The sequence below is a fragment of the Helobdella robusta genome, assembly GCF_000326865.2.
Source record: "Helobdella robusta unplaced genomic scaffold HELROscaffold_6, whole genome shotgun sequence".
Classification (NCBI taxonomy): domain Eukaryota; kingdom Metazoa; phylum Annelida; class Clitellata; order Rhynchobdellida; family Glossiphoniidae; genus Helobdella; species Helobdella robusta.
In genome coordinates, this window is record NW_008705330.1 from 1,046,383 (window position 1) to 1,065,851 (window position 19,469).

A 19,469-nucleotide genomic window follows, 5' to 3' on the forward strand; every position below is an offset into this window, starting at 1 on the left:
AGTAAATAAATAAATATATATATATATATAAGCATCGCGTTTAATGAAATATGCTTAAAAGAAAATTTGTTATAGAAATATATATATATATATATATATATATATATATATATATATATATATATATATATATATATATATATATATATATATATATATTGGATTAAGACTGCCAGAAAAGCAATTATTGATGAAAATCAGAGCATGTTTGGCGTAAGTTATATATACATGTATACATGTATATATAACTATGTATGTATATATATGTACATATATGTATGCATATATATATATATATATATATATTTATCTTTCATGTTTAATTTTAAAATTCTGTCAGTGGGTTCAATTTTTTGCAACAAGTTCTTTTTAAAAAGAAAACCAGAGCAACGGAAACGAACATCAAACGAACTGAAATGACGCAATTGAACTTGCATCAGCCAACCAATCAGCTCATCCTGACGTGTCAGGTGGTGTCTTCTATGATGATGTATGTTGCTGCTGTTGTTGTTGCATGTTACTGTTGCTCTTTGCTGCCGTTGTATGTCATTTATGTATGTTGTTGCTGTTGTATGTTGATGCATAGTGCTATTGTTGTATTGATGTATTTTGCTTATCAGTGTTTTGTATCATGCTGCTGCTAATATAATGTAGCACGCTGATAAATGTTGCAATTGTTGTAAGTTTTTGTTGTATGTTGCTATTTTGGTACCTCATTCATCTTGATGTATTTTGTTGCATGTTGGTGTTATTTTAATTTGTTGTTATATGCTGATGTATGTTGATATATGTTGTTGTTTATGTCAAAGTTGTCGCCTGTTTGTGTATGTTGATATTTTTTTGCTGTTCTTGCATGTTGATATAGAAAGTTGAATGTTGCAATTGTTGTACGTACTGTATGTTGATGTGTTTGCAGCTATTGTTCTACGTTGCTCTTGTTATGTGTGTACGCATGCATTCTGCTTGTTTTTTGCAGGTTCTTTTAAAATATTTTGTTTGTTGTTTAAAGCATGTTGTTATGTTGACAATTTATGCCAACTATTTATAGTTTGGGTTGAGTATTGCTTTATAATGCTGTTTTTTGTATGCTTCTGTGTTTGTGTGTGCTAGTTTAGTGGTTTGATTGTAGAGTTTTATGTCTATGGGCTGTAATCTTTATGATATAACCATGTTCATTATCACGTAATACTAATATCTATTGACTTCAACAACTATTCATAGCAGGGGAACTTGGAAAAAAATCTAATACAAACAGTAGGATGATGATAAAGTTATTTAGTTAACGATATTTTAAAAGGATTATCATCAATTTTTAAAAATTCAGTTTTGTTATAAATGCAATAGATTAATTAAAAATCTGTTACCAAAAGTCTTTACTTCACTAAAGGTAGTTTTTGTTTCTCCTATTCGTATACAGAAAATTATTTTATTATGCCACGATTAAAACAACTTCAAAGCAAAGATTGTGTGGTCTAAAATTGACAAAATAAAAATATTTGATTTAAAAAATTAGATTTTTAAAAATTTTGCAATAATTTAAACTAACATAATCAAATTTTTATGTTTCTTTCAGAGCAAAATTGGATTAATGCACTCGGCATTTTGTTTACTCAACTTCAAAGCCCACACCAACACTTCCGTCATTTTGAGTTTCTTTGATGAAATTATACGAACCTGCTTTCATGTGCATTCATTCTGCTTACATCTTTCTAATGTTTATTTATTCCTAGTTAATTTATACATTTTTTTATCCTATTTTGTTGCTCACATTAGCGTAGAAAAACATAGAATACTTAAATTATGGTTCCAAAGATAATTACAAAAACTAACTAAAATATTGTATACACGTTCTTACTTTGTTTATTCTCTTTCTCGTTCTTTATAAATTTATGTAATGTATGTATGTGTGTTAAGTTAAAAATTAGTTTTTTGATAATTTTACATGATTTGAAATAAAATATTCAAATTTCATGATCACTGCGTTTTTGGGATTATTAAACTTGTAGTTGAGTTTCTCAATTCTTCTAACGAGACTTATCATCTTGATGAAGTTTATTAAGGTTAAATAAAAAACTTTTAATATTTGACATTTTTGACGAAACATAGAACAATAAAGAATCACCTAATGGAACAACATAACACTATTATAACAAGGAAAATTTTAGACAATAACATCAAAGCAATTTATTACAACAGAGAATACTTCAAATTGAAGATAGCAGAACCAATTTTCATCGATAAACGTAAACCAGCAATAAATATTCAACTAAATAATATTAATATTCTTCCAACAAAGAAACACATAATTAACTTTAATTCTAATTAAGTTACAATCAAAGTCGCTGTGAAAAAAAGACACAAAGACGGAACAATACTATATAACTACACTGATGATGGCAGTTGATGCCGAAAAGAGCTTTTCTGTAGTAATAACGTTATTAATAATGTTTTGTCAAAAACGTCAAATATTAAAAGTTTTTTATTTAATCTTAATAAATTTTATTAAGATGATAAAAGTCTCGTTAGAAAAATTGAGAAACTCAACTATAAGTTGAATAATGCCGAAAACGTAGTGATCTTTATAAATAATTGTATATATATATATATATATATATATATATATAAATGGTGCGGTGTGTTCATTTTTTTAATTTGATTTGTTGATTTGCACTCGCAACTGCGTGAGTATATAGGGGGAACAAGACAAAAGGCACAAATTGGTGATTTAACTTTGGTGACATTAGTTTACGTTATTATCTACTGATATAGTAAATGCATTGAGTTGGACTACTGATGAGTCTAATAAAAGATTAAACGCGTCTAGCCTAGAACGAGTTATGTGTTCACAATATTGCCTCTTTGGTGGTTTTGAAAGATAAAGCACAATATGTACTTGATGGCCGTCCTACTTTTAGTAGCAAGTCAACAAATTTTCATTCCTATATACTCACGTACATAGTAACGCAGGCCAACGCCCCATTTACACCTATTCGGCAAAATAACAGTGTGTCTCTATCGACTAAAATGTGTTTTTGTGAAATTGTTTATTCATTTCAATAATGTTAGTAGGATTAAGGTAATAAAATTAAGTTATTAACATTTGAAGTAAAAGGTTTTTAAACTACAAAGGATTGAAACCGTAGATGTCTCGACGCTAATATCTAGATATTAGCGTCGAGACATCTATGGTTTAAACAACAGCCCCAATAGACCATATCAAAAGTTCTGTGGTACATCAAGCCATTTGACCAAACAACAAGTCATGTGACCGAAGAACACTGGCCCTAACGACCAAACAACACGCCAGCAACAATAAACCCCGTGACCAGACAACAGCACCAACAACAACAGATCATGTAAATAATAAACAGTACCAACCATTCATGAAACTATTAGCCAACAACAACACAAACAACAAGTCATGTGTTAATAACAACAAGTCATCAACAAATAAAATGGTCAAAAAACAAAACTAACTTAAGTAAACATAAAGAACACAAAACATCATCAAGTCATGTGATCAAACAAAATTCCAACGGCCACAAAAGCATCGCCTAAAAAAATCAATCCGCAGAAAGTTGAAAAAAATTATTTTGAAAATACTGAACTGAATTTTTGTGCTCTTTTGCATTATCTTTACATTTATAAAACATCTCAACTCTTACTTTTACTATATGTATATATATATATATATATAATTTATGTATATACATATACAATATTATGTACAGTATATAATATATCAGTGCACAAGCACACAAGAAAAAAATGTTCAAATATTGTACAAATACACTCAAATAAATAATCACAAAAAATACAAGCAGAAACAAACACACGCATACATACAGCATATGAACAAACATACAAACATTGAAACAGACACAGCTAGCGTTTCCTTTGATCTAGCTAAATCTCTGCATGCCAATGCAATTGCGTGCAGTGACTCCAGGTTTGTTGTCTGAATGTGTCTATGTTTGTGTGTACGCAAATATTTGTTGATATAAAATAATGTATTACATAAAGTCGCCCATTTTCAATAACAACATCAGTTTGTAGGTTCAATGTGCACCGTGGTTATTGTTTTGTTAGTCAATGGTGGAAACTAATTTATTGACATATACTGATGTATGATAATACAAAACATTTAAATGATATACTTCGTTCATGCAAACGCATAAACATTTAAACCCATGTGACGTGCAACAGCAAACAAACACACACATGAACCTACGCGCACAAATGCATACATATATATGCAGCAGAACGATAATTGCTTCTACTAAATATTTTACATCAGAAACATAGGCAGTTATAGTATTGAATTATATACAGTTGAGAATTGAAAGTTAATTTTGAAATTTAATTAAATAGATATTTGATATACACATAAAATTATGGAAATACATGATATCATAAAGTCACGTGATGCTATTGAGTCACATGACACCACTGAGTCATGACCAGTCGGTCGAAGTTGACAGTTTTTGCCGGAGTTGGAACTTCTGGAAGATTTTTTGTATTTGACTCCGGAGTGTTAAAAATTAAAAAAGTTTATTTATATTCTAAAAATAATAATTCAATCTCACGTTTCTTAGGAAACATATCTGTCTTGCGATATGCAATCATCTTATGCTACAAAATGCGCAGTCACCATTTTATTTTCAACTTAGTGGTCTCGGTCATGAACGTGAAATCAAGAACTGGCGTCTTCTCATCGATGTATGAAAAACGAGCTTAAGATAATTTAGTAGCTTATTACACAGACACGTGTAAAATAAACCTATATTAAAGTCGAGTTTCAATAAAAATGAAATAAAATGATTAAAAACGGAGACTTTGGGTTGACATGAAGAAACAGCATTTCTCATGGGTGCACAAGTCGATAACACAAAGTTTTGCGGTTTCTTCGCCGAATGGAATAATTGGGATAGAGAGGCACACACTATCAAAAATAAGCTAAGCCCATTAGGTGTTGCTTAGAACCTGGTCAAAAAATGTTTTGTATGAGTCATTGGTTCTCAAAAAGACATCATATACCACTCTTACAAATGAAGTTGAGTCTAGTGAAAAATTTTGTAAAAGCTTTAGATAAAATGAGTGATGCATTTACACATCTAGGCTTCCATGTTAAGCAAATCAGTGATGATCAAATAAAAGAAGACGTGTTTGTCTGGTCTTAAATTCAAAAAGTAATACGTGATAAGCATTTTAAAAATCGACTAAATGAAAAAATTGTTGAGGCATGGATAGAGCTCAAATCTTTTATTACTAATTTCATGTGAAATAATAAGTATAGAAACTACAAAAGATTGTTGAACACGGTTTCCAATGCCTTCCAGAATATGGGATGTAACATGTTCCTTAAACTTCGTCTTCTTATTTCACGTTTTTTCTTGGCAAAGACAGTGATGAACACGGAAAGAGTTTTACCAGGAAATTTTTTTGAAATATTTTTAAAAATGAATCACCGCTTTTTATTATCATAACTGAGTTTTAATGATAAAAAATTAGTTAGAAAGATACAAAATTTAAGAAAATTGACAATGTGAAAACAGCAATCGAATTCAACAGCGCATTTTTTAAAGATGTTATCACAAATTTTACTAATGTATAATATATAATGTATGCGTGTGTGTGTGTGTGTGTGTGAGAATATGTAAAAGTGTGTGTGTTTGCTATATAAACACATACATATGCATGTGTGTGTGTGTGTGTGTGTGTGTGTGTGTTGGGGTGCGTGACTAGTTTATTAGCCTGCATCAACATACAACTGCTCCTTTATCTTGTTCAACCATTTGCGTCTAGTGTATGATCATTTATATTCTCCTTTATTTGTCTGCTCAAATGTTTTTTCACTTTTTTTGTATTATAGTGTGCTTGATTTTTTATCTTAGAAAATTATTTTTTAATCTTTTTTTGTGCCGCAAAACTAAAACATCAATGAACATTGAACAACGGTTGATTATTTCACGTATGCTCTCATAATGAAATGTTTGAATTAAAAAAGTGTATCACACACATTAATTGCTTATCGATCAATACATTAATTTCACATTTTTTGTCACAAACAAAAAATATTTAATTTCGAGTTAATCATTCAAATATTTTTTATAAGCAAGCTTCTAAGTATATGATTTTTTTTTAATTTCAAAATGTATTTTTTCTTTTTAATTATGTTTTGTTGTTCGATAACATCACATCGATTGATACAGTTAAATTCATTATTATGTGCAATTTTAATTTTTAAAAACTGTAAAAAGTGAAGAAAAAAAAACAAAAAAAAAACAAATAAAAAAGAGAAGAGGAAAAGAAATGAAGAGAAGAAGAATAGAGGGACTAGGCAGAAAGAACAAACACAGTAAACATCGCGTTAGTCTCCAGGCGTTTATCGCATGAGTGAATGATGTATAATTTAATGGCGGGAATGATGATTATGATGATGATGACCATTATGATTATGATGAACAACGATAACTCATGTAACTAACATGCTGATTATTATGGTGAAAAATGATAGTAATGATGAAGACTATGATGAACACCAATGAATAAAAAAGATGATGATAGTCATAAGGATGATGAACAATGACATTTATTATAATAGTTTTATTATTATTATTATTACTACTATTATTATTATTGTTGTTGCCATTGTTGTAGTAGTAGTAGTAGTTGCTCATAAGCTATCTAGCCTTCCAAGTATTGCTTCTATCATTTTTACCGCTTCCATTGGCCTTTCCGTGAGTTCTGCCAATCTCTCCCATAGACCATATGTGTGTTTCTCCATCTTCAGCGTTTGGCACTCCGGCCATGACTGTAGTACTGTTTCGACTCTCTTTCCACACAGTCAACATCCACCTTCGTCCGCCTGATAGCTTTTAAAAGACATATGATGACCGAATCGACATCTGCTGAGATTTGTCCTTGTTTTTTGTCGATTTTCTCTTTTTTTTTTGCTAATCGGAACGGTGTGTACACTGTACACTGTGTAACTCTATGCATCTGTCATGCTGAATTTGACAACATTTTCATCTATGATTATATTCACCAGGTTCTGTGTGATTTTCTTGTTTTCCGTCTCCTTCTTCCTACATTAATTGGCGTCTCTATCTATAACCTCCTCGTTTGCCTCTACTCCACAGTGACAGGGTATTTATGCCACCAACATCTTCTTGCTCACTTTCTCATAACCAGCTATTTTGTCTTTTATATTCATATTTTCCCCATCGTCATTCTTCACATTTTCCATCAAGTCAACCATGGCCATACTGTCTGTTAGTATGATTTCTTCCGTTTACTCGTTATATCTATCAAGCCACTCTAATGCCGCTTCCATTGTCCTTATTTCGGTATCCATACTGCTACACCAATTACCTAGACATGCTTTTTTTGTGTATCAGACCATCTTTATTATACACAACCACAGTCGCACCACCTCTTTTGGTTGAAGTACCTTTTTTGCTTGTTCTTTAGATTTTCACTGAAACACCCTACCCTGCCATTTTTTCCTGAGATCGTTCACGTCCAACCTGTACCAAGTCAATGTCTTTTTTTGCTCGCATTTGGTCCAGTCTGTATTCTAGCGGCTCCAATGAGGTTTCTTCTAAAACTGAATCTTTTGGTGCACTTTTAACTAATCTGGTTATGATTTGTGCCGCCTTCAGTTTTTGACTTTCAAGTTTTTCCATATGCGTTTTGGCAACCCATGATCTCTATGCTGGTGCTCCGCATTTTCCAACACTCCTGTGGAACGCGATGAAAAGTGTTTTTAGTATTTTTCTCTTCCATTACCAGTCCGTTCCACTAAAAGCCCTTAGAATACTATTTTGTTTTTTCATTTTTGCTATAATTTTTGGGCGTGTGGGCCAAAGTTGAGGAGTCGGTCGTGACTCCAGAAAACGTTGGTGTCTTTTCAAATTATATAATCTTTTCTTCTTTTTTGAGGTTGCATGTCCATTGGTTTTCTATGGCGTTTTTTGTGAAGGGCGTGGCGTTACACGTTTCATTGTTTAATTTCATTCAATTTGTTCTCACTTCTTAACTCGTGTTAAACACTTTTTGCTAAATCTGCATTTGTTTTTTTTTTGTTCTTTTCCCTAAAGTTCTCTACCTCTTTCTCTGGCTACTTTTCCATCACTTATGATGTTTAGAACGGATTTCAAGGCCCATCTGTTTGCAAAATTAACATTTAATTGGAATTAACATATTCTGAAGCATAGCAGCTAATGAAAATATAGTCTTTACTCTTTGGTAACAAAGAAATACAATTGAGGCTGAGACAAAGTTTAAAACGAACTACAAATATAAAATTCACTATAAACTCCTAGCAAAATTTAAAAAAGTTGACTAATTAATTAATTTTTACATCTGAAAAATGTAACTAACAATTTGATTCAGTTTGAAAAAGCTAAAAAAACAATATCCAATCAACGCAACGTAAATTAACTACGATTAAGGTGATAATGTTGATTGTGATGATGATGATGAACTATGATGATTATAAATATGAACAATTCATTGATGATTACTACTAAGATTATTATGGTGATGATGATGAATGATTATAACGATGATGATGACGACGAAGACGATAATGAGAATGTTGATGATGGTGATTATGATTAAGATGTCCGGATGATGATTATGGTAATTGCAAAGCGCTGGCGGTGTTCATTTGAAGAAATGACGCTACAAATCCATTAGAAATGACGTGAAGGTGATGATGATGACAATGAAAGAGATGATGATGACGATGAAAGAAATGATGAAGATGATGAAAGTGATGATGATAACGATTATGATAACAATGATGATGACAAAAATGACGACGATGATGATGGTAATAATGATGATGATGATGGTGGTACTAATGATGATGATGATGATGGCGGTGTTAATGATAGCAGCGATGATAATCGTCGTAATGATTATGATGATTATGATGGAAGTGATGATGATGAAAAAGACGTGGTGGTGGTTATATTTGTGATGATGATGAAAAAGACGTCGGTAAGAAAAAACTTCAAACAGAAGATAAATATTATGAGTTTCATGAAAGAATGGTTGGGTGATCTAACATAACAGACAGGGAGATTGAAGGATATGAACGGATGAATCGCCAAATTTTTACATATGTAAGCAATTAAACAATTTACTCAACAATTGGATGTGTTAAAGAATCATCAAATGCTATTCAAAATATGATCGCATCACGCAGGACGCTTGAGATAATTACTATGATCATGATTTTGATTGATAACATTTAAGTAGTTACTCGTGTTGATGTTTGTTAAATTCTATAAAATGTTATGATGCGTTGTTGGAGGAGGAAAAAACTGGCAGGCAGGTAGGTAGATGGGCTTGTATGCAAAATAGACTATGAAGAGTTAATGGAGAGTCGTGTTGTTCTATAATAATGAGCATATAATGAGGGCTCCAACATCTGACGTCATTAGAATAAACGATGACCAAGTTGATGGCCGTGATGTTGATGATGGTGATGAGGATTAAGCAAATAACGATAATGATGACGATGAAGTTGCTGATAACGTTGAATATAATATATTAATAAATGGTGATTGCGAGAAGAGTCTGTCTAGAAGTCATGATGCAGTTTAATGGATGAATGGATAATAACAATAATGATCTTCACACGAAATTATTGCTTTGTGTCAATCTAAAAGCTTGTTTCATTGTTTCAAAATTTTCAAACGAAACCATTTTACAAATCTAACGCAAATGTATTTTACATCTCTTTATAAAAACTGCTCTTATTATATAGCTTAATAACTAAAGAGTTTTCCAACATTTTAAACCTAGCTTAAAATTAAAATAGGTGCACAAGTGCCGACAAAAATTTTCCCCAAAACGGTACCGTAATATTTTGTATATAAATTTTATAATTTTAAATTATAAATAAGCACACATCTAGCACACACATCCAGTACATATCCAGCACACACATCCAGTACATATTCCGACACAGAAGCTAACCTTCCTGCCTAATATTTGGTTGATGGCAGCTGACTCTTTCAACGTGCATTCTTCAATAACGGATTGCCTCATCTCTTTCATGAAGAGCATGTAGGCATTCAACGGCTTTTTAACGTAAGGACGTTTCTTTTCTTGGTGTTGACTGATGACTGCATGTCCCACTGAACCTCCGTGCACCAGAAACCTCTGGTGAAGATGTGAGGAATGGCCAGTAGAACTTGAAACCGATTGTTGTTGGTGGTGTTGATGATGATGTTGGTGGTTTGAATGCTGCTGCTTTAACCTAGGATTCCTGTTTGAATGTAACATCATCAATCTTTATCGAAGTTGCTATGATTATTTGTTCATTGACACTTTTTAAGCGGAATCACGTGCCTTAATCGTTACACCATCACACCGCCCTAAATATAATATAACATAAAATAATGTATGAAATATTATTTAAAATAATATATATATATATATATATATATATATATTAAAGGTTTCTCTTTCTCTCTTTTGCGTTTGCTTCAGAGGTTTCAACAACAAACACACACATTTTATATAAATACGCGTGCAAACCACGCATCATACACATTGCATATGATAGGCGGGGATCTCTTTGTATTCGAACCCAGTAATTGCAATAGCAAGACAAGGCGCTTTTAACCATTGAGCCATCACGCCGCCCACTATCATTATAAATATATAATTTGCTTTTTAAATATTTCTATTGTAACGTTGCACGCCATATTTGAAAAATTACAATTCATTGTAGGACTTTTAATAAATATCCAACAACAACAAAAAATACCTCAAATCGTCACCAGCATTTTCAGATCTAGGAGACATTTCCTGTTTGAATGTTGATGAAGTTATCAGTGAGTGGGGGTTGAAGTTGTGGTAAGGAAAGCCCGGAGGAGGAGGGGGGATCATGCCAGACGCCCCCAACCAGGCTAACGAAGGCGTGCAAAGGTTTGTCGTGTAGGAGCCACATAAACTGGAGACCGGACTGCTACGTGAGATCAGGTCTAAACTGATTTGTTGTATGTGTTGTTCGGAGTTGATGCATGGTGTGTGTGATGTTGTTTGGTGTTGTGTGTTATGTTGGGCTGTATGGTGTTGTGTGTGGTGTTGTGTGTGTTGTGTTGCAATTGCACTGCAGAGTTTTACCGTTCAAGTGTACTGCTCTCTTATGTTTTGCGATGTTTTTTTGTTGATTAAAGTTTGATGATAATGATGATGTGTTGTAATAATAAAGCACAATATTGTAATAAAAAAGACAGTAATGGTGACATCATTCGTTACATGTTAGATTAAAAATGTTAGCTCATGTTAGTTGGTTTCTTCATTTAAACCTTAAATAAACAATTAATTATTTCAACCAATTAATCAATTAATTACTTAATTCATTTATTAATTCATTCGTTCATTCATTAACTCACTCATTCATTCACTCATTCACTCATTCACTCACTCACTCACTCACTCACTCACTCATTCATTCATTTATCTTTTCGCTTCGTACGTTCGTTCATTTGTTCGTTCGTTCATTCATTCCACCAATCTTCGCTCAACCCACGATGTTATGAGCGTAGCAACTCGAAATCAAACAATATCTGACGAGTTGAGATAACTTTGATGTTGGCAGTGCAGGCACAACTCCAGCAGAGCGCAAGTGTGTGTGTGTGTGCATTTATCGTGCGTGGTCTTTATGTATGCACACAGATGCATAGCAAACGTCATCACTGCACACATTTCACGCATGTACACGCACATCAGCAACACACATCCACGTACATCACAATAAATCACTGAGTACCTTAATAACGATATATTCTTTGACATGTGTGCACATTAAGTTAGCGTATATATATTATATATATATATATATATATTTATACGTATGTATGTATATATATACATGTGTGTGTGTGCGTGTGTGTGTGTGTGTGTGTGTACAGAGCATGTGCGTGAGAGAGCCGCGTGTGCGCCAATATTACATTTTTATGTGTGAGACAACAACTAACCAAATGATTTTTTAGAAATTTATAACCAAGAAATATTTTTCATTTGCCTACAAATGGTCGTTACAAATGTTAATATTTCTTTCACATGTTTACAAACTGTATTGAATTGTTAGTTGCCACCTTATTTAATTATTTATTATTTAAATAATGTAATAGCAATGCCAATGTTTCATCCCAGATCGAATCATTAAACATCCAATAAAAAGTTTCAACAGTCTTTACATTCAATATAATCAAGCAAAATCAACATTTCAAACCACATAGTATATATATATAAGCATTTCTTTCTACACAAACATACTAACAGTTACACGAGTACACTTACGCACTGCACATTAATGTACATAAATCATCCGACCATTATTTGAAACTCATATTTTCTATATATATATATATATATATATATATATATATATATATATATATATTAACGACAAACATTTTTATGATTTTATAACGACAAAATCAACGTTATAAAACTTTTAACTCTTTTCGAACCTCAATTATTATTAAATTTATGTGTTATTAAATTTTACATGCTAATACATTACAGTGAAATGTACCAATGACATATTGTGTGTTGCTTTTGTGGTTGTGTTTGTGCGATTGTAGTTTTGCGTCAGTGCATGTTAAAAAGATTAAAAGTGAATTTGATTGATGGACGTAGATGCGTCATCAGCATTCAACACTTCTTCTTATCAATAATTTCCTGCGTGAATTATTATAAGACTTTTTGCATGGTGCCTCCATGTATGTGTGTTCGCTCGCGCGCGCGCATGTGTGTGTGTGTGTGTGTCCATTTTTATGACAGAGTCTATAGCTACTGCTACTGCTACAAAACAACATCACTTGTATTTAATTGCAAACACGCACATTGACACCGACTCGGTCATAACAAATTTGCATGTTTCTGTTTTGCGGTGTTTAGTTTCGTTTTTAAAATTTTGTGCTTTTTCGTACTGTATCACGTCATGTTTCTTGACGGGAAATAAAAAATATCAATTGTTCGTGGAACAAATCATTTTTAGCTTGCCAAAAAAAGATTTAAAATTTATTTTAATTTGAATGTCAGCATACTAATGAATCTACGCGTTGTAAATATAACATTGCAGAACTTTTGATGTTTTGTTAGTAATCCGAGGAAACTATATACTCATTTTTGCATTTCCTACTTTTCCATGCTGACGATACTCTCCTTATTGCACTGTTAGCAATGCATGCCATTTGTTAGCTGCTGTCATTGAACAAATGCGGAGGTACAGAATAATTCTAATTAACGAATACGGTAGTGATGAGCACCGGCGTGGAAAGAATGGCCAGATTGAGTGTTGATAGTGCCGATAAATTGTTATAAAGGTGGAAAGAGCTGTTGTGATGGAATATGTGTGACGGCTGTCTTGATGATAAAATTTTTATATATAATAAAAGTTATTACGTGTTATTATTGATGCGATATTATTATTATTATTATTAGTAGTAGTAGTAATAGTAGTAGTGGTAGTAGTAGTTGTTGTTGTTGCCCTGTTTCAACACTGGCTCATCGATCCAGTCGAGACCTGAACCAGTTTGCAATAGCAGCCGGGTTATTCCAGAGATCCACAACACTGAGTGATGTATGGTTACTGGGAGAGGAGAATAAATGAGGTGCATTGTCCTGATGAGCTTGGCAGAAAGGACAAATGTTGTTGATGCCATCATCAATTTGTGATTTGTAGTTATTGAGATGGGTGCTGTGGCTAGAGCGAAGCTGGACCAGAGTCCGTCTAGTTGCTCTGGAGAGTGTTGATTTTGTTTCATCTATTGGTGGAGTGGGTGGAGGCAATTCTTTGAGCAATATTGATACGTTTGGATGCCTTGGTTGCCGCAGTGTTTGGTGGAAAAAATCAGCATTGTATCAAAAGTGAGGCCTAGTAATATTGGATGATGTTCAAGAGATAGCAGCTGATTGCTAATTCTTACTTGTGGGTGATACTGGTATTGTGTTGTGTGTAAGGTGAAAACTGTAACTGTTGGTGTTGAGGTTGAAATTTCCAGGTTCTTTCGGTTGAAAAAATCATTGAGAGTTGGTAGATAGTTGTTGAGACGCTGTGTTAGAATGTCGACGTCCGGTCGTGTATATTGAGCTATGGATAAGCTTTGTGGTGGAGCCGACTGGGACGAAGATCAAACAACCTACTCATCATCCCAACAAACTGTTGCAACAAATTCTCCCTGCCACGCGACAAAGTAGTAATAGTAGATCAGATTGTTAAAATTTTTGTCGGTTATGAAAATGAGAAATTATCTCGATTACTCAAATAAGAATATTTAAAATGACAAAATAATGGAATGGAATGCGCATATTTTTCAACAACATTGTTGCCAATATTGTTAATCATAAATAATTCACTAAATTTAATTTTTGAAAAAGTGGTTTTGTTCACTATCATTCAAATAATTTTATTTAATTCAATGTTTTGAAAATTTATTCCAAAACTGCGAACAATGTTCACACAATCTCACAATAAAAGAACAGATGTAAAAAGTTAAGAGGCTGATAATGTCCGAGTCACAAATTTATGATACTCTGATGAATCGTACAACGCAAGTAGAACAATGATTATTCAAAGTCAACGAAGAAGCTAAACCACAAGTAATTGACCGCAAGCTTATCTTCATGTCGACACGGCAAAACATATCATCACCAGGACTACACCTTTGATCTTATCCACACGTGTCATGTACACTTGTCGTGTCGTGTTTAGTGTGCGTGTGTGTATGTGTGTGGGTGTGAAGAGAGAAAGAGAGAGAGAGAGAAAGAGAGAGATTTTTCACGCGATTTTTCAAAATGTTTTAAGCAAAAAACTTACAAACTTGCAGATAAATTTTAACTTATTGATAAACTTGAAAAGATGAAAATATTTTTTTTTCAAATTTCGTTAGCAACCAATTTTTTTAAACTAATTAAAAAAATGTGTGATAATAAAATGATGTTGACTACAACTTCATGATATTTTGATAGTAATCTGCTGAGATGGAATGACTTATAAGCCGATGTAATGACGTAACGCGGGGAAATATTAAATTCCTTATTAGTTTTCTGTGAAATGAAAAAAAAGTTTTAATCAAAAATTCATTTAAGTAGAGTATTTTTTTGCTAAGTGAATTGGTTATGTAAATATTGTAATTCCTTGTAAATATTCACCATCATTATTATTCTTTTATACATGATCATCACCGCTATCACTATACTTGCATAAACAGCAACATAAATATTATTATTGACAATATTATCAGTAAAAAAAACAATAAAACAACAGCAAAACAACAAAAAAATCACTATAAAACTCAAAAGACATATTTCAACAACACATAAAACATAATTGCCTAACACCTAATATCATCAGACAACACCACATATCATCAAAAGACAACAAAACCACACATCATTAGGAACTTATAACACCACACATCAAAAAAAAATTACGTCTTGATCCTTCACTAGTAATCAAACACGCTTCCAGGATTGCAAAAATTCTAGCCAAAGTTGTAATTCTCAAGTTGGAAACAGACTACATAAGCTTCAAATTTGTACAAGCGGATTCAAACCTGCGGTTTCTTTGGCGTCTGGCTAACAATATTTTTCCAGCCATCCTTTCCAACACTGTAACAATATGGATCAAAAAGGTTTGTCAGTTCCTTCAGCTCCTTCTTTCAGAAAATAATTATTAATATATCCATCTATCCATCTTTTAATATTTTATGCAGTTTCTATCTTTGACCTTGTTATTTTTCTTGCCCGCCATTATAAAGATGACATTTTATTCTACTTTGCAGAAACCAATCATAGCAAGATGATAAAGTTAGTTTCATTTTTTTTGATCCCATCCCACGTCAATATAAAAGCAGTTCTTGTCCATCTCGGTGCAGGAATTTGGTGTTGATGGTTTTCCTTAGTCACTGATAAAATCATACCTGGATAGCAGACATCAATTTATAAAGCTTGTGAATCACACTTTTTTTTGCTCCATTCTCACATGTTGACAAAATTTTTAGCAAATACGGTATATTTTCCCGTCATTACGATGATGACACCCATCTACACATGCCTGTTATTTTGGATAGTCTAGTCTACAACCTTCGCATTCTACTTCCTTTTTTCAGCCTCATAAGCAAAAAACACTGTTTGTCAGAACACATCAACAGCTGTCAAAATTTTTGCTTAAAAAGATGGACATAGCAGGATCCATACTATATCTGATATCATCGAAACACTGAGTTTTTCAAGGAAAGACTAAATGCTTATCTTTTTTATATATGCACGTTAACTCCGGACGCTTTTGACAACAACCCACATATCATTAGAAGACATCAGCACCACATATTATTAGTTAACATAACAGTTTAAATTTAAAAATTGAACGATTTGTCAAAGCGGACAAAAATTAAGAATATAAACAACAAAAAAGCAAAATAAATCACAATAAATTGAATAAGTTATGAATAATAAAAAAAATAATGCCGTAACAAAATTAAGATTTACCAACACTATATACAAAATTAAGTTTACCAACACTATATACCAATATTTGAATTTTCAGAAGCATTACATGGTCTTTTATCCAATTTTATTATAAACTTAACGATTCAAAAATTTCAGTCAATAAAAATATTGAAATACTCCGTTATTACAAATGGACATACAAAATATTTATTTTACGCTATAAACAACTTAGAGTAAATAAACAATATTTGTTAGCTATGAATGAAATACAGACATATTGACGCATTGACACATATTTCATTTTCACGCTATCTTGGTCGAATATATATTTATTATCTGCTCTTTTCGACTGCAGTTATGTTCAATGAAGCCAGCTTTTTTTAAGCATTGCCTCTTTCGGTCACTTTCTAATTTCATTGAAAGCAGTGTGTAGCTCAACAAAATATTTTGAGAGGCTCACCGGATGGCTTCCAAAAGTGACGCGATTTGTCAAATTAATAACAAATTTTAATGAAATTTCTGGTGAGCATGACAACGCCATACATTCATTTTGGCTGATAGCTTAACAACTTATCAGTCTCCGTGTTGTATTTGTATTTTTGACCTGTCAACATTTCTAAAGTTACAAACGAAAGTCTAGCTCAACGGTCATTTACTGTATGTCTGCTTTTACAGTAGAAAATTACTTTTCTACTGGCTGTAATGGTTGCGAAAATTTTCAACAACTTTTTAGCTGCTAATGGCATTATTGATATTTATCTTTTTAATTTAATTAATGACTTAATTCTAAGTAAAACTGGAAATATTGACAAAGTTAACAATTTGTAAACCTAAGAGCCTTTTTGTTTGAGTATTCCAAGAGATGTGCAATGTTCAGCATTTTTTTGCATTTGCATAAATATAATTTTTTGCCGCAATTTATACAATCATTATCATCATCATCAATATAGCAATGAAGTCAAATTAGTCGGCAGTTTTCTTTGAAGTTTTGTTAAAATCATAATCATCATCGATATCGAAATGAAATGAAATTAAATCAGTAGTAGTCGACATAAATTCCGTTATGTCTTTGTTATAATCATGATCAACAATATTGCAGTAAAATTAAAAAAATAGTTTATTTTATGTATTTTTGTTAGAAACATCTTTGTGTGTGTTCATGTAATTTTTTGTGTGATTAAAAATTTTAAATTATTAATAGATTGATATTTCACTATTTTAACATTGGTTGCGCGCAAGACAAACACAAGTCCCGAACGTTTTGAGGAGGAACACGGAGGAAAATTTCCGACTGTCCCGCTCAATTCTGGACGCATCAAGCAGAGGAACTCAATGAAATAATACGACAGCAAACACTGCAAACGCTTTGAAACGTCCTCATTTGAAATACTTGAAAGAGTACTACAATAAACATAAATTCAACAATACAACTAACAGAACAACTCTGTCTGAAACAACAATACTGACATAAATTATAACAAAACTAATAAATGCATTCAACGAACAGCGCGTCTGACAGATCATCGAAAAATAGCAACACCGAATAAAAAAACAACACATCGGACAGCATGGAACAACACAACACATTTCAGCACATCACATGATATCAAAACATGGCCCAGCAAATTTTTAGCACAACGTAACAGTACATATCAGTCAGCACAACACTGCTCAAAATTGCTTAACACAGCATAATAAATACATTTTAGCTCATGACAACAACACATCACAATACTATTCAACACAACACATTTCTGCACCACAAAGACAACAATTTGGTCATTGCAACACAATTCTGACGGCACATCATATTTCAGTACGACACAGCACATTATACATCACAACAAAAGTTCAATACAGCACAACACGTCACCACACTTCAAAACACAAAACAGTACAACAAAACAAAACGCAACAAAACAGAACAAAACGCAGCCCAACATCTCACATTGCAATGCAAATTCTGCATGTTTCGAAACAGCATAGCACATAGCAACACCCCGCAGAAAATTTCAGCATAACGACACAAAAAAACAGATAAAAAACAACAAACCATAGCACGACGACACCTAGCTAAACAAAGCAAAAAACCACAAATCACAGTGAATTTCATAACAACACAACTGAGCACAACACAAGAGTAAGACCACACGACACACTTTGAACACCTGGAATTACAACACACAGGAGTGTATGATGTTTTGAATAGGTGGTGGAGTGTGACTACCACGATTATGTGGGATTATTTGAATTAGTGCTGCACGGGGAGACATCGATGTTGTTGCTTTTGCATTTCCTACAGCAAATTTTTTCATTCTTGTTTTTTTTGTTTCGTTGATTCTGCTTTGTGGATTTTGTTATTTAATGTTGAGTTAGTTGATCATTACGTTTATTGTTGACGACGATGATGAAAAATTGCAACTGAACGTTATTAAACGTTATAAAAAATATAAAAAAAGTATTTTTTATATTTGTTCAATTGTGTGCGTGAGAGCTATCTTTTATTTTTTATGTTAAGAAAAGGTTGGATATAAAAATCATTTGACTCTTTTGAGAAGCCAAAGACAGTTCTTTTTGAGAATGAATAACACAAAAAACCTAATAAGATATACTTATTTTTTGATTTCGCAACAACTCGTTTGCAAGTTTTCATCCTCCTAAGAAAAAATATGATTTTAATATAAGAAAATACGCCCGAGTGACAGCATTTTTTTGTTGAACATACATCTTTATATTTATACAGACAGGGACAAAATATAATTATGAACGCGTTATTAAATTTATTTAAAAAACAAGAAGACACTCAACGATGTTCATGCAAAGTTTTATTCCGTTACAAACAAACACATTTGGATACGTTTTGTTCATGTGAGGAACAAACAGACACAAATATGAAAATACGTTGAAATAAACCTTTTTTATTTTTGTTCACCTGCCTCTGCATCAACATAACGTGCTTACGATTTTTATAACTTGGAAAG

General features: G+C 32.4%; 3 protein-coding genes across 3 annotated transcripts; 2 read left to right on the forward strand and 1 right to left on the reverse strand.

Annotated features, from left to right (window-relative positions):
• Positions 1-2,887: 2,887 nt before the first annotated feature.
• On the forward strand, positions 2,888-4,738 carry HELRODRAFT_164045 (hypothetical protein; the record flags this gene model as incomplete). Its single annotated transcript, XM_009029096.1, has 4 exons — positions 2,888-2,951; positions 3,880-3,949; positions 4,419-4,492; positions 4,596-4,738. The coding sequence occupies 4 exons, from the start codon at positions 2,888-2,890 to the stop codon at positions 4,736-4,738; spliced, it is 351 nt and encodes a 116-aa protein (XP_009027344.1).
• A 5,189-nt stretch (positions 4,739-9,927) lies between these two features.
• Positions 9,928-10,302, reverse strand: HELRODRAFT_68946 (hypothetical protein; the record flags this gene model as incomplete). Its single annotated transcript, XM_009028985.1, has 1 exon — positions 9,928-10,302. The coding sequence occupies one exon, from the start codon at positions 10,300-10,302 to the stop codon at positions 9,928-9,930; it is 375 nt and encodes a 124-aa protein (XP_009027233.1).
• Positions 10,303-14,130: 3,828 nt separating this feature from the next.
• Positions 14,131-16,262, forward strand: HELRODRAFT_164047 (hypothetical protein; the record flags this gene model as incomplete). Its single annotated transcript, XM_009029097.1, has 3 exons — positions 14,131-14,231; positions 15,509-15,671; positions 16,149-16,262. 3 exons carry the CDS (start codon positions 14,131-14,133, stop codon positions 16,260-16,262), a joined length of 378 nt encoding a protein of 125 aa, XP_009027345.1.
• Between the last annotated feature and the right edge of the window lie 3,207 nt (positions 16,263-19,469).